Consider the following 22753-nt stretch of genomic DNA (forward strand, 5'->3'; position numbering starts at 1 on the left):
GCTTTAACCCTTGGGAATATTTAGCCCTTCCTAATTGCCTGTTGTCCCGCTCTCTGGAAGCCTGGGGTGGCTCAGAAGCAGGGCAGCCCCAAACTAGTGCAATTAGACAATTTTCTCCCCTTTTAAAAGTTAAATAGCTATGCTATTTTTTTCCTTCCAAACAGCAGAGCCATCGAGGGGGCACGCGACCTTTTCTCCAAGGTTTCTGCTTTTCTCCCTCGGCCTGCCTCTGAGGACAAGCCCGGCTGAGCCCTGAAGGATGCACCTGCTCAATTCTGGCTTTTCCTTCCCCAGTTTGTCAGCCCCACTTTGACTCTCGGAGGACCTTGTGTTCCTGCCAGTGCTCGGGCAACTTTGAACATTAATAATTCTGCTTGTTCTAAAACCACACTGTGGGTGCCATGAAAATTAATGAGGGAGCCTCTGGAAATCAATTTCCTGCTGTAAAATCTCCTCTCTGGAGAGCTGGGTGCTGTGGGCCTTTGGGGGTTATTTTAGGCAGGCAGTGTTACGTATCCTCTGCCAAAGGATGTGCTCTCTTGGGCTTCTGCGGTGGAAAGATGCTCCTTGTTTACCTGCCATACATTTTCTGCCTCCTTTACGTGACAAGGGAGCAGTGCGGGGTTTGCCAAGCCTTGCTCCGACTCTTCTGCTCTCTGTTTACTCAGTCTACTTGGACTTAGATGAGTGCCAGGAGTGTCACCTCATCTTTGAAGGGTTAAGCCATGCTGTTTCTCCCAGCCTTTCTGCATGGCCCTGACTCTTGCTGCTGTCACTCTCTGCTCATCCTGCAGATATCAGCCTCCGAGGTTTTCAGTTTTTGCTTTGTTGTGTCCCCTTAGGAGACGCAGCAGCATCCCAGCAGGTCAGGAGGGGCAGGACTCCATCCAGAGTCCCCTGAGATCACTGCTGAGCTGAACAAGAAGTTGCCTTTTTGTAGCTCAGTGGCCATGTGCTCCTGAAACCTCAGCCCCAGAGGCCGGAGAAAGTTGAAAGATGCTTCCTCACTTGGGGAATCTCTTGTCATCACACCAAGGGTAGCTCCAAAGTCTTCCAGACAAGATCTTGGCTTCCTGGCAGCTGGGTTCGTGTAGCCTTTGTGTTCCCATGAGACTACGTGGGATCATCTTCATCTCTTCTTTCCATCTGGTTGATTTATTTCATTAAGTTACAAAATTGCAACTGACATGTTCCTCCCACAATTAAGTTGTTTTTTTGGGGTACAGAAAAATTACTTGTCATACCACCCAAGCACAGTAACTATAATTTTCCCATCTGTGCAGATGTGCTTGGTGCCTCTGGAATTTCAACATTCACATTGCGACAGATAGTTTTACATCAGCCTCTGTCTCTAACATCTCCATTGCAGAGTGTTGTCCAGAGGGCAGAGGTGGAGAATGGAGTTTTCCCATTCTTTTGGTGCATTGTTTAATTTATTTTCACTGATGTTGTTGCTAATTATCTTGTCTGATTCGTCAGGTGCCATGAGTTCTCATGTTCGTCCTTCCTTGCAGAGCCTCCAACACAAATAAAGCCAAGCATGGAGTATGATCACAGCAGGGAGGTGGCTAAGGGGATGCTGAGGTCCTGCTGAAAACTGCTCTCACTGGGCATGACTTATGGGTCCTATTTGGAGCCATCATGCCTTGAGATGGGTTTGAATCCAGTTCTGCCAGCCAGCAGATGATCTGTCTGTCCTCTTCCCTCCTTTACTTTCCACCTCCAAAATGAGAGTCAGTCTGGTTCCACCCCCTTTCCTTTCCTCTGAGTCAGTATATCATACAGTTTGTGCCCTCATCTTTGAGGTGCCCAAGGGTCAGACTTCTCTGAGAGCTTTTCCCTTTCTGCTTTTTAAGAGCAATTTGATTAAAACAGGTCTCTAAACCATACCCCTGCCCAGGCCCAGGGGACCCAGCCAGAGCTCTCTTCTTGCAAGTCAATTTTCCCTCCTGCTCAGTGCATTAAAACCTTTTGCCCTGCTGCAGCTGTTCTGGGTGAGAGCACTTCACTTTATTAACATGGACATGTTGGTTTGGGAATTGGAAAAGGAGGATTTCTAAGTGGATTTTATCCTTTGAAACAATTCAGTGGTTCTGGCTGTATGTGGTTTATTTTCCTGGAGTGGAGATGAGATGGTTTTGCTGGGGAACTGACCCATTAGGACTCTGCTTAGCTGACTAAGGGGAGATGCTCAGGGAAGTAAAATACCAGCAGTTGGTATTTAGAGGCTGCTGTGTCCCTGGTCCCAGCCACACCTACTCCATCCAAACTGCACGGAAAGGTATCCAGGCTGCCTCCTTCCAGAAAGGGGCTCACTTAGGCATCCCTTAGCAAATCTACATTGCAGAGAAGGGGTAAGCTGGGTCTTGACCCATGCCAGCCTGAGCACGCAGACAGAGATACGTCAAGGGATGCTGTGTGCTCACCATGCTCATGGGGTGATTGCTAAAGGGGGAGCTCCCCGGCAGCCCAGCAAAGGTCTTTCTGAGATAGCCACCAAATACATGGACCAAGCACAACCAGACACACCTGGGCACACGCAGGGATGCCTGCGCACATTCACAACCCCCACCCACCCTGGAACCTAGCTTTAAAGATCACATGGGCAGAGCCAACCCCTGCTCCCCAGCTGGCACTCAGGCTCTCAGAAATGTCTAATCTCCTCCTGTTGTTAGTGATGATTGCCATAAATACCCACAACATGAATGTGACTTCAGCCAGGCAGTTAAATTCTGTTTGTTTTCCCATGATTTAAATCCCACCAACCTTGACTGTGTTAAAAAGTGTGATTGTTCTGCCTTTCCCCACCGGCCTCTGCTCTTCTCCGTAAGGAGATTATGAGCTGGGGGAAAGTAAATGCCTTATTTGAAGTAAAAAAAGAAAGATAATGTTGAAATAACTGCTGTCAGAGGAAGATACATTTTTCAAACACGTTCTCTCTGCTCAGCGTGAGGCAGTGGCTGCCTGTGTTTCAGAGCATTATGGTACATTAGCCTCTGCACGCAGTGTTGCTTGCTTTGTTTATTATTTTAATTTCCAAGTCTCTAGCAGGGGTAGATGGTGCCGAGGTGACAGCAAGGGAGGAATAAAAGCCCATCCCTCACCGTGCTGTGAGGATGGGGACAGTGGAGGCATCACTCCCCAGGCAGCCAGCTCAGTGGGGATGGCGGGGAGAAGGGCACTGCCACCCTAGCAATGAACGTGGCAATTCCTCCTTTTTTCCTGAAAAACTGATGAGAACTGGAGCCTCCAAACTTTGCTCATATGCCACCTGGAGTCTTAGCAATAGGGGTCTTTGATAGGACATTGTCCCAGCTACTCCATCCTATCTACTCCAGGAGAGGAGCTGGCTCACTAACAGAGTGGTAAGGTCAGAGTCTGGCGGTGGAGAATGATTTGGATGAGCTGAAAAAGAGGGTTTTTTTCCTCTTTACGAGAGCAGCTCCCTCTCCCTGAGCCCCCTGTGCTCCCCAAGTAAAAACAAAGATAGGAAAATGTGGTTTCCAATCAGCCCCCATCTTCCACTCAATCCTGTGGAGATGGGTTGGTTTGTCTGTGTTTTGTTTTAGTGTCTCCAGAAAATTAGGGCAGTATTTGAAGAAAAAAAAAATTACTTTGTAACGGGGGGAAAAAGAAAGAAAATGTTTTGATATTCTCTCTCAAAACGTCCTCCTTTCGTCTCCACCAAGACTCCTTGCTGCATTTGACCTGAATTCTCAAATAGCTCCAGCCCTCCTGAAAGGCTGGTTTTCAGCAAAAATACCCCTCTTGATTCACTGAAAAAATGTTGCCCAGCTCCACCCAGGAGACTGTCCACAGGTACTCCCTGGGTGCTCGGGGCGGGGGGGTGGGGGGGGGGGCAAGACCTCACAGGGCTGCTGGCTTCCCCTTCAGCTGGGTGAATTAAACTGAATATTTGTGATTCTGCCTCTGCCCCCATCCCTGGGCTGTGCTAATGGCTAACGGCTGCATCTGTCCCCCTCCATCTCCTGGAGAACCCCAGAAGATGAGAAGCTTGGGAGAAATCTTTCTCCTCTGAGAAGCTATTTGCAAATATTAACATAAAGCCTATTTGTATGCATTCAAGGCCAGGAATGGTTAAGCTGAGATCCTCTTATCTGATGCATGATTAAGAGTGTCTCCCAAGCCCTGGTGAGCTCAGGGGGGAGCACACAGCATCAGATGGTGGGTGGATAGGGATGAAATTTTGGATTCATGAATAGCACTTTTCACTTTCTGCCCTGGTTCTGGTACCAGCACAGATTTACAAGGGAATGCAGTCAGTGGGCAGTAGAGATGCTTGGAAAACGGTGTCTGTTTGCCTTTGAAAACATGGAAAGGAAGTATAAATCAAAGTAAACCAACCTTAGCAGCTGTATAAATGGCCTTGACTTCTGGTAACAAAATGAAACTGGAAAAAAAAATTCTCTTCAAAGTCAAATGGTTTGACAGGAAAGGGCCAAGCAGCTCCAGCAGCTGGGTAAGCAGCTGCTGACATGTTGACCACTGCCTTGCGCAGAAGGGCTGATGGCCCAGGTGAGCTGCTTTGGCCATTCCCTGTGAGCACCAGCTGCCCGGGGGCATGGCTGTGGTCACCCAGCCTGACCCCCCAGTGTCACAGCCAGTGGGGCTTGCCAGTATTCAGCATGGCTGCACTGGGCTGTGCCTTATCGAAACCCAGTGGATTCTGCTCGGGATCCAGCTCCCTTGACTTCAGCCCCTGACAGCCAGGAGTCTAAGCTGAGCTGGTCCTGCAGGAGGTGATGGGAGAAAGTGGCCTCCTGGCACACTCATTGTCCCACCTGTCTGAAAACCCCTGCCTGGAGCTGAGCAGAGCATCCTCTGGAAATGCCTCCCTCCCTTCTGACTGCAGGGAGGACAGGACAGCTCACACAGACGACATGCTCGATTCCAAGGCAGCCAAATTTCAGGAAGCAGAGTCGTCTCTCCCTGTATTTAGTAGCTTTTGTATACCCCAAGAGAATGGCTGGGAAGGGGATCTAGGGATCCCAGTGTGAAAGGTGCAAGACCCATCCTGCAGCACAGGGCTGAGAGATGCCCGTGTACAAGTACTGCTGGCTGCCGAATGCCGGTTCATAGCAACCACTGCAGGTGAAGAGATAAAGAAAAGGAGCAAGACGATCATTGTGAATATGCAGCACATGGAGAAACGCTTGCTAACAAAGGGTGCTATTGGTCTCATTTACTGCCTCCTCCTGTCAACTGGAACTGGGAAAGCAACTGCTCCATCCCACTTTGTAAGACAAGCTTGCTCTGAATATTAGTTTCAGCTCATCCAAAAGAGCCTGACACTAAATATAAATCACAGTCAGAGAGGGATGAATCAATACGTGTGTATGTGTCCTTACTGTGGTATTGTTATATGGCCCAAAGCTGGGACTTTGGAGCCAAATGCTTCAAGTTCAGACCCAAAATTTCTAGTCTAGCCTCACCGTAATGCTTCTGAATCGAGCCGGCATTTCAAACCCAGAAGGGACGACTCTGTCCAGTCTTTATTTTTAGTAGGACTGAAATTTGGAAAGATGAAATGAAATCACATGGCCTTGCCAGACAGCTGACGCTCAAAAATAAACACTCCCTGTGTTTCCATGGGGAAAGGGGAGAATTTTTAGCAAATGTATTAAGGTTTGCAAATCTCAAGCCTCTGTTTCACTTTCTTTACAAAGCCATGTAATTGCAGAGAGGATCTGGAGGAGTTGCAGCCACTTTAGATGAGTGATTTGTAAGTAGAAAATAGTTTGAATTTCACTTTTTGGAACTGATGATGAAGGGGCAGGGTTTGCTGGTTTCTAATGCAGTGTTTTCCAGGTATGTTGTATAACTTTTTTCCTTCCAAATCTCTTGAGTGGTCCATAATGAGCAATTATAAAAGGCTAATCTCATTAAAAGGAAAATCTCCTCATTCAATTAATTCTTAAATCTCTTTCTGTTGGGAGGGGAATATTTAAATGAGCTTCCTCCCATTATAAAGTTACTTCATGGTCTGTTTGTCATCACAGTTAAATCAGAACAGGGGCATGAGGTGCTTTTTCTTTAATCTGTTTTTAATCTGATTTTGCTTAAATGAAGTTGGATCATTTCTGATGCAGAGTCCTAGAAACCAGGGAGACAATGACTAGCAAGAGGTCATTTATTCTGCTCCACGGTCCCAACAGGGACCCTAACGTTTCATTAATGATCATTGCAGTCATAAAGAAACCCGTTCGTTTTACCCATTGGCCAATAAATGCTTTATAGTATTTAACGGGACTCTTCTTTTTTTAAAGATGAGAGGAATGGGAGCCCTTTGTAGAAGCAGGATCCCAGAGCTGGCATGGGGAGGACTGTCAGCAGGGAGGAACGCTGTCTGCACATCATGGCGGGGCTGGAGAGAGGGACCTGGAGCTGGAGCAGCATTTTGGTATCCCCCAGAAGCCATGGCTGGGAATGGGGATGCTGGGAAGTGATGGAGGGGACAGCAGCATCCTGACATCGCATGGGAGGTGGTCGCAGGCTGTGCATGCACGCGGTGCTTCGTTATCTGGGCTGTGCACTCCAACGGCTGCCAGCCTGCATGCCCGGATAGCGCTTCATTGTCTGGGCCAGGTTCGTCATCAGGCCTTTCTTCTGCTCCCCTCCCAGCCCTTATCAGCCAGCCCCGCGCCTCCTTCCCTGTGGGTGCTTTTGGGAGACAAGGCTGTGCCTTCGCGGCTGCCCCTTCCTCTCCCCAGGGCAGGACTTGGGCTTTCCGGCTGCTTGGCGGGGGAAGGCAGAGCTCAACAGGACAAAAATCAATCCTAATAATAAAGTAACAAACCGCTCCAGGAGAAGGAGAGTACCTGGAATTACTTTTAATTCAGAAGTCAGCCTGAGATAAGGCACCAGCCCAAATGCCAATATGCTAATGCGGCTCCTTTAGCAATGTGCACTGCCAGTATCTCTACCCAGCTTGTTCCACATCTGTGACAACCTGTCTCTCCTCAGCACCAGAGATACGTATTTTGCCTAGAAATTAGGGCAAATCATGCCAATGTTTCAATGTGAGTGATTAAAAAAGGCTAACCCTCTTACGACATCCTCTTACGTGTCCTCTTTCTCTCTTCCCACCATACCCATCCCGCTGAGCTTACCATCACATTGTCTTTGGAGGTGACTCCACATTTTCAGGTTTGATGCTTGCCTTCCACCCTGGCCACTCTCCAACTTTCAAAAGGGAAATTTCCAGAGTTTGACCTGGAGGGATGGAAAATGTTTTGCTAAGGAGAGGAAAATAAGAATGGAGGGTACGTTCGAAAATAGAAACTTCAGCGTGATGAGGACATTGTTTCAAATTGTCCAGAGCAAAACCTGGGGTCAGGACATCATCAGAAAATGGCCAGCATCAAAACTGGGGCCTGCACCAGTGTCACAAATGGTTTATGTGGCAATAAGCCAGGGCTGGTTGGGAGCAGGGTGCTGGGTACAGCCACCCGCCCTTCATGAAGGATCCAGGTGCCTGGTGATGCGCCCGTCTGTTCCCCCACGGCACACCAAGCCTTGGCCCCACCACTTGTGTGGGTCTTATTCAAAGCTTAAGCTCTGGTTCTTTCCAAAAACAGGGTTTTAACCTGATGTCAGCCACATCTTTTCCTTTCTCTGCACTATTTAATGTCTTAGTCTACTCTTCCTTTCTGCAGTGAGAGACAGTCTGCAGATGCTCTGCCCTCGTCCCTGTAGGAAGAGAAAGTTGCACAGAGGCCAGGTTCAATCATTATCTTGTCTAAAAGCATTCACAGACAGTCAATCCTGCCTCTCAATAAATGAAATATTTCCTCTCCAGTTTATCTCCCTGCACTCCAGCAGCCCAGATTGCTAATTGGCAGCAACCTTTTCCCTCAGCAGAACACTCCTTTCTCATTCATGGATTGTTCTTCTTAAATTCGGTCATGACAGAAGTGGAAATCCATTTTTATACCTCTTGCTTTTTCTAGAAGAAATTCCTTTCCTGTTGTTGAAATGAGTCCTGTTTTTAAAACCTGCAGACAGATCCCTTTCTCTCTTTGGGCTTGATTAATTTAAACTTAAAGTTTAGGTGACTAGTTCTTGATTGCAGGACAAGGCTGGCTGTGGAGTTTTGTTTTATAGGAACCATCATACAAAGCATAATAAATACGCACAAAATTAAATAAAACTGAGAAAATACTGTGAAACAGTGTATTCTTATTAGGAGATCCTCCAGTGATATTTTCATTTTGGTATCAGTGGGGAGCCATTAGTATTGAAACAGTAACCTTAATCAAAAAATGACTGTGGTAAAATAGACGTTTTCCTTCCACAGATCCCTGTAAATAATTTGGAGTCCAAAATGCTGACTTTAGTTAAAGAAAAAAACCTTGGAAACTGTTTTTGTTTCTTTTCCTCTGAAAATGCTGACTTTATTGACACCACCACCCCCCCACCCCCCCCCCACCCCCCCCCCCCCCCGGAAAAATTCTATTGAAAAGTGCAGAAATAATTTTGAGTGAAAATTACCCAGTACTATAAAAGGTCTCACCAAATCTGCAAATGTCACTTCCATTTTTGAATGGAAAGATGTGATTTATTTGTGAGGAATACTGCAACTTTCTAAAAGAGTCTACCGGTACTTAATCAAGCTGCTTGATTCCCAGCAAAGCATTCCTCCTGGGAAACTTCTGCCGTGCTTGGAAAAGCCAAAGCCCTCCAGTCTTGCCCAGCCAACTCCCACTGACACAGACAGCTGTGAAAAGACCCTGGGCAAACCCTTCTCCAGCTCTCCAAATCAAGACAGGGGTATTGAGTACTCTAACCTATTCCTAAAACTCTCAGGGACTGAGGGAGGGATGGGTAGATGGATGTGGATGGACAGATGGATGGATGCTCAGTCTCCATGACCAGTAGCTCTTTTCCCTGCCTGGCTGCTGATGTTCCAGCTGTATATTTCTGTAACAGCTATAGGGCAGCTCCTCATTTTTGGTCACCAGGAGTGCCTAGCAGCCAGAGAGAAAAATAAGTGTAGCCTTGCCCTGAAATCAGTACCTGGGTTAAACCCCAACCCAAGCATCTCCAGCAGGATAAGGGCTACATTTAAGGAGAAACCTTTGTTCCTCTCCCCTCAGGGCCCCAGGGACCACGGCCTGGGAGAATGTAAGAGATACGTTGGTGAGACAAGGTCGGAGCAGCAGGACCAGGATGGCAGATCTTATCCTGCCTGTCAGTTCCCGCTAATCCTGAGGCTGCAGGAACAGCTGGGGCTGCTGCTTACACTCCTTTCTTCTGAGAGCAAGAGTGCTCACACAGATGTGTATTTTTTTCTAAGTGCACAGCTTTCTGGCTTCTATTTTTGCTGTGCTGTCTGATCTGCATGATGATATTCTTGTTCTTTCCTTTACGCTGTCTTCCCTGACAGTGCCTTGCAAATGTCCGTAGCTACGAGCTTGCCTTCTCCCTTTGGTAGGGAGGGAAACTGAGGCAGAGGGAAGAGTTGTCACTCAGCCGCGGTTGCTCAGGGAAAGTAGGAGGCCTCAGGAGCTTAGCTCTGGGTTCAGTGCTTTAGCATCAAGGCTGTCCTTCCCCTCTGAACTGGGCCACTTTTGAGTTGCCTCTGCGGTTTATTATGTACAGGATTTTCGTCAGACGTGCAAAGTAAATTAGCACCGTATTCACAGCCATAATCACCTACCAATGATCTCATACATGTGGCACAAAGGGAAAGGATCTGCATGGGATTCTGTTCTGCAAGTATAATCCGCCCATAGCCTCCTTGTTAATTAGCTCCTCTCAAGCATCCAATCTGTGGCAATTATAGCAATCAAAAATGCATTCAGCCCCCCCACCCCTCCTGCTCCCCATCAGCACCTGACAAGCCGGCAGGCACATTATCCCAAACCACGGCAAGCACACGCTGATAGGACACAAACCTCCCCGCCGCCTGACTCAGGATTCATCACCCACAATACCAGCCCCAGCACAAGGCCTTGCATACCAGGAATTATTAAAAAAAAAGAAAGAAATGAGACAGAAAGAGACAGATTTCAATTTTCTCCCATAGTTTTGGGAGCCTATAGAAAACAGTGAAAGACACTATTTAGCCCCTTGGGCTCAATTGGCGTCGTCTTCTTCTTCCTTTTTTGTTGATGCCAATGGAAAAGTGAATCTCTCTTATTTCTAATGTTGTCTGATTGAAAGTGCTGCTCCTCACATTGCGCTGAGAGGCCCAGGTGGGATGAATGCCCGGGGTGATTGATGCATTGTGCCATCCTCCTTGCTCTCAGAGGAGTGCTTTGTGAGAGCAGCAGTGAGATTGCGCTGGGGGATTTGGGCAGCCCTGAGTGGAGCCCCGCTACAAAGATCTGCCAGTTAAATGCAGCTCCTTCCTCCTCCCCCTGTTTCCCAGTGCTTCTTACTCTAAGATCTCTGCAGCTTGTGTGCAAGAGCAGCTGCTGGTAGGGATCCCAGTTTGATGATGGCCCTATGGGTACCCCTTGCTCCCGCTGGAATCAATAGCAAGGTACTTCTTGGGGAAAACCCTCTGATTCGCATCAAGGATCAGTAAGCCTAGAGGTAAATTTGCTCCTTAGTTTCCTGAATGGATTTTTTTCTTTGCTGTCCAAATGTGCTGATAAAATGGCATCCTAGGGCTGTGTAAAGGATGGTCTAGACTGGACATCTATCCTGTCTTCTTTAGGGGTTGGGCTGGACCTGGCTGGGAAGGCTGTGAAAGCACTGGTACAGGCTGCTGTTCTACCTTGTCATGCATCTGGCTGCAAACCCACTCCAGGGGTACTTGGCATCTCCTGCCTGCTATTGCTGACCCTCCATCATATTGGTACAGGTGCTTGGGGGCATTTCCACTAAACCAGCCCCAGGAAATGATATGGATCAAGCTAGAAGCCCTCTGAAAAAAGGGTACCTTTTTTAGTCCAGATCCTGTCACTGGCCAGCATGAAATAAGTCCCAGTAGCCACCCATGGCTACCCATTGCCGTGTCTCAGTGCTGGGCATATGGGATGGTCCATGTGAGTGCTCCTAGGCCACTCCTGTGCAAAAGTCAGCTGGCTGAGCTTAAGCCAGGAGTGCTCACAAGTCCCCTAGCGCAGCTTGGCTGTAGGCATATCATCCTTCAGCTGGACTGACCCCTTGGGAAAGTTGAGCTCTCAACCTGATGCTCCAGCCTGCTGATGTGAGAGATCACAAGCCCAACTGGTTATGCCATTCTGCGTCCTGTAGGCTGCATGATGCTGCCAGGCTTTTAGCTCTGAAGTGTTAAGTCAGCCAAGGTAAGAGATGGCCCAATAAAGCACAGGCTGAGCTCAGGAGAGCCCCCAGATAGCTGCCGCATCCAGAATTACTCGCCCTTTGGTCTCCTTCAAGGTCCTCTCAGGGGGGGAGTTGCTGTTATTTGCAGACAGAACATGCCCCTCAGATGCCCTTGAACTCCTCTGCTGTGCTCTGCCTTGAAAATAAATGTCAGATAACCCACACCCCCACATTGCCTAGCCGGAGCAGAGGTGGGCTTAAGAGGGACAGACTGCAGAGAGACAGAGACAAGGAGAGCATCTCCACAATGAACTTCTCCTCAGGTATTTGCATGACTATATTGTGCCCTCTTCATCCATCACAGTGCTTTCTGCAGGGCTCAAGCCTGCGCAAAGTGCACATGGGGCCAGCTCTGCTCTTCAGGCTTCACCACATTCTGAAGGCTTGGTGTGGGCAGAGGTCCTCAGTGTGACCCGAGAAACCTGCCATACCACCCAGTGGGTGGGAAGAGGGGAGGAAGCTGTATGAGCAGCAGGCCAGTTGCTGCTGCAACCAGTCAGGAGAGCTTTTCCATCCCTGTCTAACCAATATGGTCCTGCTGGCCCTGAGCCGTGCCTGCACTCTAGCATGCAGGCCAGTGCCAGGTGGTAAATTAAGACCCAGGTACCAGCTTTGGCCATCTTCGGCAATGCTGTTTCCCTTTGGTTGCCCAATAAATAAAGACCCTGCACCAGTAGCTCCATCACTTGAGGGGATTCACGTTGCAGCTGAACATTGCGGGGATGGTTTCTCAGTCACTAAATGACTTCCCAGGACAACATGGTTACCTCGAATGTCCTGCTTATCTCCATTTGTTTAGGGGTGTGTGTATGAGGGGCTCTTTCCTTCGAGCACAAAACTTGTTCGCTCTTTCCCCTCCTCACACACATTTGTGATGGGGGAGAGAACAGACTCGCATCCAGGAATGCAAATCCCTGAGGGGTGAGGGTTGGTGGGATGAAAACCCAACTGCCTGCATCCTCCCTGAGATGGATGCTGAGCTGGGGTCAGGGGGTGCCGCTGCACGGAGGTGTAGGCACCTTTGCAGAAGATCCAAGCCTATGCATGGGTATGGAAATGGCTGGAGAATGGGAACTAATTAGTATATATGGAAATAATGGGAATATTAGCTGAATTAGCTAAGCTGTTATTCAGCTTCCCTTTTTCCTTCCTGCTTTCTTTCCTTCCCAAGCCAAAAAAGCTGGTTTACATTCTAATGGCTTTAATTACTTCACGAAAATGTGAGCGGATGGGGAAGCGCTGCCACCAACAACGCTTTAATGGTTGACTGAACGCAATTTGAATTAATTTGGTTGAGATGGCTATTAGCGCTAATACTCCAGGGCCTGTCTCGCTGGTGTTGCTGTAACTTCCCGTGCCCCTGACGGAGCGGAGGCTTCCAGGCGCTTGCTCGGTCGCCCACCCGCCGAGGCACTTCAAGGAGAGTCAGGAATTGCCCCGTCCCCTTATCGTCTCCCTCAGTCCTGACTTTATTTCACTTGGTTATGTGTGTCCTTATTTTGGAAATGACTTAGAACTGTCTTTGAGCCTGTATCAAGCCACAGAGCCATCTTTCCTGTGCCTCTGTCTCTCACGATTGCATTCTCTGGCATCCAGAAAGGTGTGAAATCTGCCCAAAATGCATCCCAGCTTGGCTCTGTGCGTGCATGTGTCTGTGTGTGTGTATGTGTGTATTTTCTGTTGTCTTCCAAGGGGTTGAGCTCCAGCTTCTTCTCCTCTGTAGAGAAAAGAACAGGGTCCCCCTCCTCTGTCTAGTCATCCAGCTCACAACATTTGTGGGGACTTCATCTCCCTAGGATCTCTGTCCCTCTGAAAATGATGGGCTGGAAATGGCCTGAAGGGTTAAAATCTTCTGGGGAGGGAGCTGGCAGCCCTTTGGACAGTGTGGTACTCCCACGTTCAGCAGGTCCATACAAGCCTCGTCTCTTTAGGAAGCCAAGGGAGAAGCAGCAGCTCTGGCAGCATTGTGGCAGCAGCAACGCATGTGAGAGCTGAAACTGGTTGCTCTTTTCCATACCATGAGATCCCCTTTTCTCCAGCCCCAGGATGGACTTAAATCCCAGTACCAGCCACAGCTGCTCTAGGCTTTGTCCTCCCTCCCCGCCTGTGTGTGCCGCTGAGGATCAGGCCATGAGTGCCACCTTGCAGGCAAGCCTTGAAGGCCAGCGGCTGCTTGACTGGCATGGCTGTGTTGGCAGTAGGTGATGTACAGACCTGAGCAGGTGTGGATTGACCAGGATATTGCAGCTTCTCCTATTAGCACCTCTCAGGGTTGTGTTTGCAGCAGGTCACCTGGATCAGTCACAAGAATCAGGAGCTGTTGCCAGTCCTTTATTCCCTCCCCATCCCCGGCATGTCCCCTCGAGCCCCCCTCTGCTCTCAGGGCTGCCATGAGAGATGTGGGATGTGTAGATGCCTTAGTCTCTCTTGCCCCTGATTTGCACCCACCTGCCATCACATTTAGCCTGGCCCCTAACACCGCTGCAACAGCCAGGGAGAGGGATCTGGCAGGGTGTTAATAAAGAGCCTGAAGGAGGAGGAAATTAAAATCATCTTCTGCTTTGTGTCCTTTCCTCTACCCCTACTGTGCTCCCTCCTCCCTGTCTCACACACAGACTCCGCTTCTTATTGCAAACGCTCCCTCCTGGGATGGGTTTTCTTTGATCCATCTGCAACCAAATCCTCCCAAATGCCATCAGCTTCACTGACTTAGAAATCTGTCATGCTGGAATGGGTTGAGAAGCCTGCCACTTCTTTGGATTTCATGTCCCTTTCATGAACTCCAGGTGGAAAGAGCCAGCACTGGGACCATCTGAGCCTTTGCTGGAGACTGGTGTTGCATATCCTCCCCTGCATTATCCAAAGTGGCTGTTATCTGTTTTGCACTGGGCTGGAGGTGGGACCAGAGTGCTGAGGCTGGAGATGCTGGTGAGACCTGCCCTGAGGGGTGCTGAGGGGGGCTGGGGTTACTCCTTTGGGAGTTTCTGCTGGGTAGTTTCAAGGTTGGGGCATCGCCCTGGGTGCTTGGTCATATTTCTCTTCAGGCAATGGTTCCCCAAACTCTTTGGCCACCCGGCCCAGCCTGTCAGCTCCATCTGGTTCCACTCTCTTCCCCTGCATCTGCAGTAGCCAAGCCATTAGCAGTGACTCCGGCTGCTCCATAAGCACAGATCTGTCTCACCCAGCAACTGTGGGCTGCTGTCCCCCTCACCTTTTGCCCTGCTCATGAAAATTTGATCTCAGACCAAGAGTGTTCAACTGAGGTACCTTTCTGCCTCAATGCTGCTGTGATGGGAGAGGGGAGCAGTGGTTCTCCTAACTAGCATGGGCTCCCTTGCCTGAAGAAGTGCCCCAAACTTTCTGTTTGTCTCAGCTCTACCTCCCCATCAGATTAAAGCTGTTGCCCCTGCCTGGTCCTCAGGCTGTGCTGGAGCAGCTGGGGAAGGATGGGTGTCCTCAAAGGGGTGCACAGTCCTGTTCAGCTCCAGCACCCCTAGCAAGGGATGAGCTCCCTGGGGCAAGCTGAATTGGTACAGGGTCTTTGCAGCATTGTGATTCAATGGATTAAAAATCCAGTACACCCTAGTGCTGGGAAGGGCAGTAGGTCCATACTGAGATCTTTGGATGCCCCAGTGCTCAGTGTGAGGCACCTTCTTGGACTCCAGCCTAAACCTGAGGCTGGGCAGGTTGCAGCTTCCAGGGGAAGCCTGGTTCCAGCCCCGCAACTGGATGTGCCAGAATACAAAGAGAACAATCAAACATTAATATTCATCCTTGAGTGCTGGTGATGGAGTGATTACGGTCTGCAAGGAAGATATCAGACTGCTCACGGCAGGGACGGCTTTCTGAGGTATAAAAGAGATTATTGTATATCTAAAATACAGACTTTGAGAAATGTTTTCTTGGCTCCAAGAAGAAAAGCTTCTTTATTTGTGGAGTTAATTTGCATTTACTGTAGATTGCATTAAAGTTACCCGTTTCCTTTCATTCAAGGGACTTCTCTTTTGTTCACATGAAAGCAGGCAGATTAACCATCTGCAATGCACGTGTTCCTCCTGCTAATTGCTTACGGGATGTTCCACTTTCCACTCCCCAGAACAACTTCCCAAAGACTAAGCCAAAGTCACAGCAACTTGCCGACAATATTACCTAGGAGGGGAGGCTCTGCCACCACAACATAAAATACTGAGTAATACAGGCACGGATGGGCACTGAGGGATGAATCCAGTGCCCAGTTCTGCTAATATTCTCTACATTACAATAGCAATCAAAGGCTGCGCCTGTCAGACATCGCTTCCCTGCTGGCCCTGTTAGCATCCTGCAGGGAGATCGCAGGGGAATGTCAGGCGGCTTTGAAAGGAGCTCGTGACTTCTTGGGTGCATACGCGGTATGTCACAAAGCGTGGCAGTTCCTCCAGCATCCCTGCCTGGCTTGCTAATGAGAACTCTGATTCAACGTCCACCTTTGCCCTTGGTGGTATGTAGCAGAGCTTTTAACAACATTATCAAGTGGGGTCTGTGGTGCTAGGTGCTGTACATAATAAAAGAGACTTCTTGCTCTAAAACATTTCCAGTCTGAAAAGTCTATACAAAAGACAGAGGCTGGAAAGCCAGGGAAATGAAGACCCAACTTCAGAAAGGTACTTAAATACCTCAGGAACTCGCCAATGCTAAGAAATGCCCCCAAGGCCACAGCAAAACTGGCATAGCTCCCAGTCGGGTATCCCATCAACAAAAGGGACTTTTTTCCTCTTCTGACCAATGCTTGGGAAAAACTAAGCAAGGAAGTGACTCACTACAGTACCTGCTCTGCGGGAACAGGGCTTTGCATCTTGCTCCTGGTTTTCAGCAGGCTTGTACATCTGTGCACAAGCTAGCAAACATCCTTTAGATCCCCCTCAGATGTCCATCTTAGGGGACACCTGGCCATGCTTTCCCCAGGGGTGTTTAGCTTGCAGGGATTCAACACTAAGATTTAGACATGCTTTAGCTAAGTGGTGCTGATTGCCAATCATTAAGGCAAGTTAAACTAAGAGCAAGTGATGCAGCTAAACAAAGGCTTTCAGAGGAGCCAAGGTTTGTAAGCAGTTAGAGGGAACTCTTTTCCTTTCTTACATTTCAAGTGAAAGTTTGCATATTTTTTATGCTTCTAGCATTAAAAATGAGGATTTCTGCCTCCTTCTGCAGGGCTGAAGAGCCACAGCTTCTCAGGCTTGAAGGAAGAAAAGCAGCAGTCGTGGGGTCTAGAGCATCGTGGATCCCTCAAACAATCTGTTTTCGACATCCAATGTCATTAACTCCTTTGTGAGAAAGGACTGCATGAGAAGCCCGGGATGAAGATTTCCTCTAAAGCGCCACCTTGCCTTTGCACGAGGGGATTTGTAAAGAACAAAAGCTTCAAATAATCCTCCTCATCTTAATAAAAGGATAAGACAAAGTTACAAGCAGTCTGGGGAAAATCTAGTTAGGCTTCCAATTTGGACAGGCAGCTTAAACCAGGGAGATTAAATAGTTTGACAGACACAAGTATTTGTGCCTTCCCAAATTGTTTGGTGAGCAGAGGACAGCAATGTAGGTTCTTAGATGCTCCTGGCACTCTGCTGGGAAGAGCTGTCCAAATTCCTTGATTTCCTTCCTGTGAGCAAATACTGGTTCAGACCCTTGGCTGGCACAGACTGGCTTTTCCCCTCTGACGGCGGGGGAACCCAGCCAATTCAAGCCTGCCGAGCGCCTGGCTCGCTTTCTGAGCTCCAGTGTTGAGGATAAGCGTGCTGGGAGAGTCTTCAGTGAATGAGCCTGTGTGCTCAAGAGAGACCATCTGGTTTTACTGGAAATACTGCAGATTAAAGGTTTCTTAATGGTTTTTAATTTAGATTCCATAAGACCTCCAGTGGATAGCTAACAAAGGATCAAAAATGTATTTTTTAAAACATCTCCACTGAGAAGTAGCAAAGCTGCTGAAGCTTAGTGCATGTAAGTGTGTAAACACTGCTCACCAAGCTCCTAAGCACAGGCTTGGTTCATGCATGCACAGCAAAAGCCAGCAAACAGCTCTTAAGCTTTTTGTCTCATCTCAAGGCTTTCCAGAGGGTTATGATGATGAGATGGGTGCTGGAGCTTAGTGCAAGGACTGCAGGCTGCTGTCAGGGTTTGTCCTTTGCCTGGAGCACAGTAACAGTGTAGGCATATTCTCGACTTAATCTTCGTAAATTTAGACCAGACAGAGAAGAAATCTGAGCGTGTTTTCTAGGGAGAAAACTGGGTACCTCTTTGTGGGTGCTCAGCATCTTGCAGATCCAGCCTTAGACTGGTGGTGAGTGGGTTTGGGATGCCTCCTTTGGGATCATCTCTGCTTTTAGAGATCATGTCTGTGGGTCTTTGACCCTTCTGGATCTCAGCCACATTCACGAGAAGATTGTAACTGCTTGTTTCATGCAGCATTTACCTGACTTCTCACTGTCTTTCTGAGTGAAGTCCTCAGTTCTTTCAGCTGCTGCAATCGAGGAGTCATTGCTGGGATGCCACAAGTTGTGCTGGACCATCAGGCTGTGTAACTCTGGATTTCACTATAGCGAAACCTTCTGGCAGGACGCTGCTGTGCAGAACACACTGAGGCTTTGCTGCTGTTACACCACCCCCTGCCAGCAGTAAGATTTCCTGCTGTAGCGGTGCAGTGCTGTACATCCTACGCTGAGTCCTGTACCGCAATGGTACCATAAATCCTCATCTTGATGCTCCAATTATCCTTCGTGGTGCACATCTGACTTCAGAATCCCATCAGACAACTTCGCTTAAATTCTACTAGCGACAGAGACATTAAGTGCAGTGTGGTCACCCTAATTCGCTTAATAATTTGACATGGGCATTTTTTCACCTTTTTTATGCCTATACAGGGAGGTGATTATAATCAGGGAAGTGACTTGGTTTAAATGACATAATTGGTTTTCATATTTATTCCCCCTCACTGATCTCAGTTCAAATGTGCTCAGCTCACAAGTCAAAAAGATGATTTCTTCTAATTATCAGTTCTGCAGAGCTCATCTTGGGCTCTGCAAATCCAGCTGTATCCTTTGTGCCTCTACCATGCTGTCACCAAGAATAAAGTGTTTGCAATCAGGACACAGTCAGTCATGTTTTGTTGCTAATATGCAAGGCAGAACGGAAGCTCATTTGCCCCTCCGCCCTGCTTCTGGCTCTGGTGAGTCAAGAGTAGGAAAATGCATGTTTCCAGCTGGGGCATGACTGCAGAAGAGAAATGCAGGAGGCTGTGTAGGGGGAACAACGCAAGAGGGATGTTCCAGGCTGCAGGAACAGCAGATGAGGTGAGGTTGATGAAAGGCATGGTGGATGAAATCACCCATGAGTCAGTCTCCTTGTACAAAGGGTGAGTGGAAGGGCCATGTCCCCTTGCTTGAAAGTTCCCTGCTCCGTGGGCTGGGGGTTTTACAGCAGTCTCCTGAACTCTTTGCTGACTCTTCCCGCAGTCAGGAGTTTGGGTCACACAGTCATATTTATAGGTCTGTGACACAGTCCCAGAGCTGAGGCCATACTTGGACCGACTGACATTCAAGCAATCCCTGTCATTGATGCCACGGACCCTCATCATTGAAGCTGTGGTCTCTGCTAATTGAGTTCCTTCTCAACTTCCAGACCTTGCTTTTGTAGACTCTTGATGAGAACCTGGAGTTGGGCTGCTCTTGCTGTGGGAGTGGGAAGGGACATGTGAAGGAAAGAGCTAGGAGAGAGCGCCAGGAGACCATGGCTTTTTCCCCCTGCAGCTGCTGGGTAAAGCCACTTCTTCCCTATGGATGGAGCCACGACAGGACATACTCTGACCCATCTCCTGGCAGCAGTCACAGTCAGTCTGACTCTGTAAAGTGTTGTCCTTGCCAAAGGAAGCAGTGAGTCCACAGCTCTTATGCCATTCTCATCAGCGTGTTGGCTTAGCAACAACTTAATTTGCTTGTGCACAGAGCTGGCCCTGCTAATGGGTTTGATAGACAGCTCATCAAAATCCAGGGCTCAAATGGGCCTTTGCTCAGGACCTCTGTTTAGTGTGTCCATCTGTTGCGTGGATGACACAGATGGCAAAAGCCATATTTCAGCAAGATCTCTGCACATCTCACTGCCTGGCAGCATGGGGGGTGAGCTAATGCCAGGGCAAAGGGGAGAAGCACTAAGTGCTGGAAGGCTTTGTGGGCAGGCGGAGAAAAGCGACTGAGGATCAAGCAGCTGGGGGCTGAAGGCAGATCATTCCATGAGTCACACATTTTTAACAAAGCGGCTTCTACCTGGTACAGGCAGCTGAGAAGCATGGTGCCTTCTCCATCTCTCAGAGCTTTCTGACCCAGGCTGCAGGTCCTGCTACAGCACAAGTCCTGTCAAATATAAGGGCTCAGCACAGAGCAGCTGAGCGAAATCCTGTGAGCTGTGATACCCCGGGGTACAGAGCTCCAGTGTCCCATCTCCTGAGCCAGTCATCTCTGAATTTCCCCAAGCAAACCCACTGCAATTTCAGACATTTGGTGACATATTTGCTACCTCTTCTCCCTTCTCCCTGTCCCATCTGATAGTTGTGGTTTTGTTTTCTGACACAGCTCCAACATCTCAGGGGATGTTGGGGTGCTGTATGTGTGGGGTGTGGAAGAGATGCTCTGGGGACTCTTCTGCATCATGTGGCTGCCCTGGGGCTGCGATTGCTGGGGACGTGGCTTGAAGACCCTTTTCTTCCCTTCCAGTCTTGTGTGCCTAATTCCTCTGAAATAATTCCAAAAGGGCAGTCAAACATTTCCATAATAAGGAGCATTCTGAATAAGCAGTTTCTGTCTGCCTCATCTGTAGGCTTTTCTTAAGACAGCAAGTAGTTACTTTTGAAAATAAGAACAAAAACCCAAAGAAACCAAACTGAATTTATTTCCTTTAAACTGTTGTAGAAAATTTTAATTCTGATGATGAGCTCGTCATGCTCAGTGTTTCTTTCAGTGCTTCTACTTGGAGGGAATTGGTAAATTCTACCTAACAGTTTAAGTATGGACAATTTTATACACTTACACATTTATATGCATACATATATATAGTTAAGCTTTTGTGATCTTGCCTACAGCCCTTTTGGAGAAAGATTGTGTTAGTCTTGCAGATGTGGAAGGGGATTACACCACTAAGCTTGGTGCATGATGCAGTAATTCTGCACCTGAAATCAAGATAAGGGGAACAATTCCCCCAGCTCTATTAACAATTTTCCCAGCAGGAAGAATAATACTCATCCTCCCCTCCAGATAGTTCACTTTCTGCAGTGTTATAAAATATCAGTCACACATCAAAAATCCAAAAATCCCCCCAAAATGAAGGACTGCTTTTCTCTGAGTTGAAACAAAAAGGATTAACACAGAATACAAAGGCAAAGCTGATAGCTAATGACATTGTTTTCTAAAGCTCCCATTACTTTCCAATTTCCAATCACCTGATGGACAAGTTCACCCCAAGTTAGAGCAGCAGGTGATCCTGTTTGTTTACCCCTTTGGGATGATGAAGGAGATATGTAAAAACTTTTCCCATTTCCCTGAGTTTGAGACCAACAAAGCAGACGGTCACAGTGACTTCAGAGCAGACATTACCAAGAGTTTTCAAATATCTTTTTCTGAGGATTTGGCTTACTTTGCTATTTAGTGAAACCATCTGTCCATGCATCCATCCATCCGCATCGAACCTCGCAGCTATTTATGCACCGATGTACAAACACTGTTCTGTTTACACAAACACACCAACCCACCCATCCACCCTCATATTTATCTCCTCCTGTCCAAGGTTGCATTGGGAGGATTTGGTGTGCATAAGCACCGGCATGCTTAGGCATGCCCACTACTGTAACTCCTACAAAAAAAGCACATCTTTGTCCCATCCTAGGCCTGAATCATGTGATCAGGTGCTGAGTGAGTGACTGCTGTGCCGTGACTGGAGCTGGTCCTTTGGCCCAGGCAGCAGAGATTTGTGCTGTCCCCCCCTGAGCTGGTACACAGCTCAGCCTGCAATGAAGTTCTCATTAAATGCACATAATCAGAAGCCTTTTAAATACTACTTTTTCCCTAGTTTTTGTTACCACTTCTCATCGCAGCACTTCAGGCTCTGCAACTCAGGATCAGTGGTTGCCAAAGGGACCCAAGAAAATGTGTGTAGGGCTTGGTATTTCCACAAGATCCTTTCTAGGACAACCTGGGCAGGAAGCTGGGCTTGTCCAACCCTGCGGTGATGTATGGACACAGCCCCCCTGGGGACTCTGCGTCATGCCTGCACCACCCTTGCAGGGGAATGAGAATTGTTCAGGCTCCAAAACCCAGAACGCAGGTGTGCTGGGGTTGGTAATACAGTGGGAGCTCCCAGAGGGGGAACTCGTGGTGCTTGTCAAGAAAAAACATCTTTTCTTTAGCAAATTTTACACTGCTCCTCCCAAGGTCGCCTTTCTGATAAAGCAAACACAAAAGGGTTACCTTGGATTCTATCTAACAGCTTCTGAGCAGGCTATCTCATCCCAGCATGGCAGGAGATATCACACTGTGAATGAAAGAAGCGCCCTGGGATTTTCACATCGAGGTATGCAGTTATGAGACAGCCCCCGGCAGAGCATTTGGGAGCATGAGGGTTGCAGGCAGACAGGGCATGGCAGAGCCAGGAGCTGCTGCCTTGCATTTATCCTCTACCTCTCCACATCTCGCATGTCCTGTTTACACCTCATCTCGACATTCCTCTTGTCTCCCAGGCCAGCTCGGCAGGCACCTCACTGGTCCCTTCCCTGGATGGGGAATGATGCTGTCCCCATCCCCACTGGCTCTTGTGTGGGAGGAAGAAGTAGGCTGGGAGGCAGGGGATGGGGGAAGGGGACAGCATGTGAGAGAGGAGAAAGATGCTGGGACAGCTGATTCATGGCTTACAGCCAAGGAGGAGGGATGGGAATCTGCATCCATTCAGAGGCACCAGCCCAGGAGGAAAGGTGCTGAATAAGCATCCCTGCCCTGCAGAAAGTGCTGGGGAGGCTTTTACAGTTGCCTATGAGAGGGACCTCTCCCTTGTGTCACTACCATAGTATCACCCCTGTGAAGCCCCCCCTTCTCCTTCTCGAGGGCTTAGACTGCTCCCAGGGTGACCCCAATCTTGCATGATCAAGACTTGGCTCCATCATCTGCGCCTGGGCCCTCAGTCCTGCCCCTGTTAATGTGCAGCAACGGGCAGCTCTCACCAGCGACACAAGCTGGGGGGCTCTGAGAGATAAAACACACTGGATTTTCCCTTCTACGAGCAGCAGCCACTCAAGCTGCCCAGGCTCTCCTGGCTGCTTCCCTGCCAAGAGGACCCTCTGAAGAGCAAGCTTCCCCTTTCCATCAGTGCTCGGCTTTGGTGCTTTGCTGAGGAGGAGGATGGAGAGTCCCAGTCCTTAGGGCAACGG

The 22753-nt window shown here is 48.6% G+C and overlaps 1 protein-coding gene across 1 annotated transcript in view; it reads right to left on the minus strand.

Annotated features, from left to right (window-relative positions):
• The window catches only part of MASP1 (MBL associated serine protease 1), a 71604-nt gene extending 49559 nt beyond the window's left edge, over nt 1-22045 (minus strand). Inside the window, 1 exon segment of the mRNA XM_075716845.1 lies at nt 22011-22045. Coding sequence (XP_075572960.1) covers nt 22011-22045 — 35 coding nt within the window.
• Between the last annotated feature and the right edge of the window lie 708 nt (nt 22046-22753).

Source organism: Pelecanus crispus, chromosome 9 (genome assembly GCF_030463565.1).
Source record: "Pelecanus crispus isolate bPelCri1 chromosome 9, bPelCri1.pri, whole genome shotgun sequence".
Classification (NCBI taxonomy): Eukaryota; Metazoa; Chordata; class Aves; order Pelecaniformes; family Pelecanidae; genus Pelecanus; species Pelecanus crispus.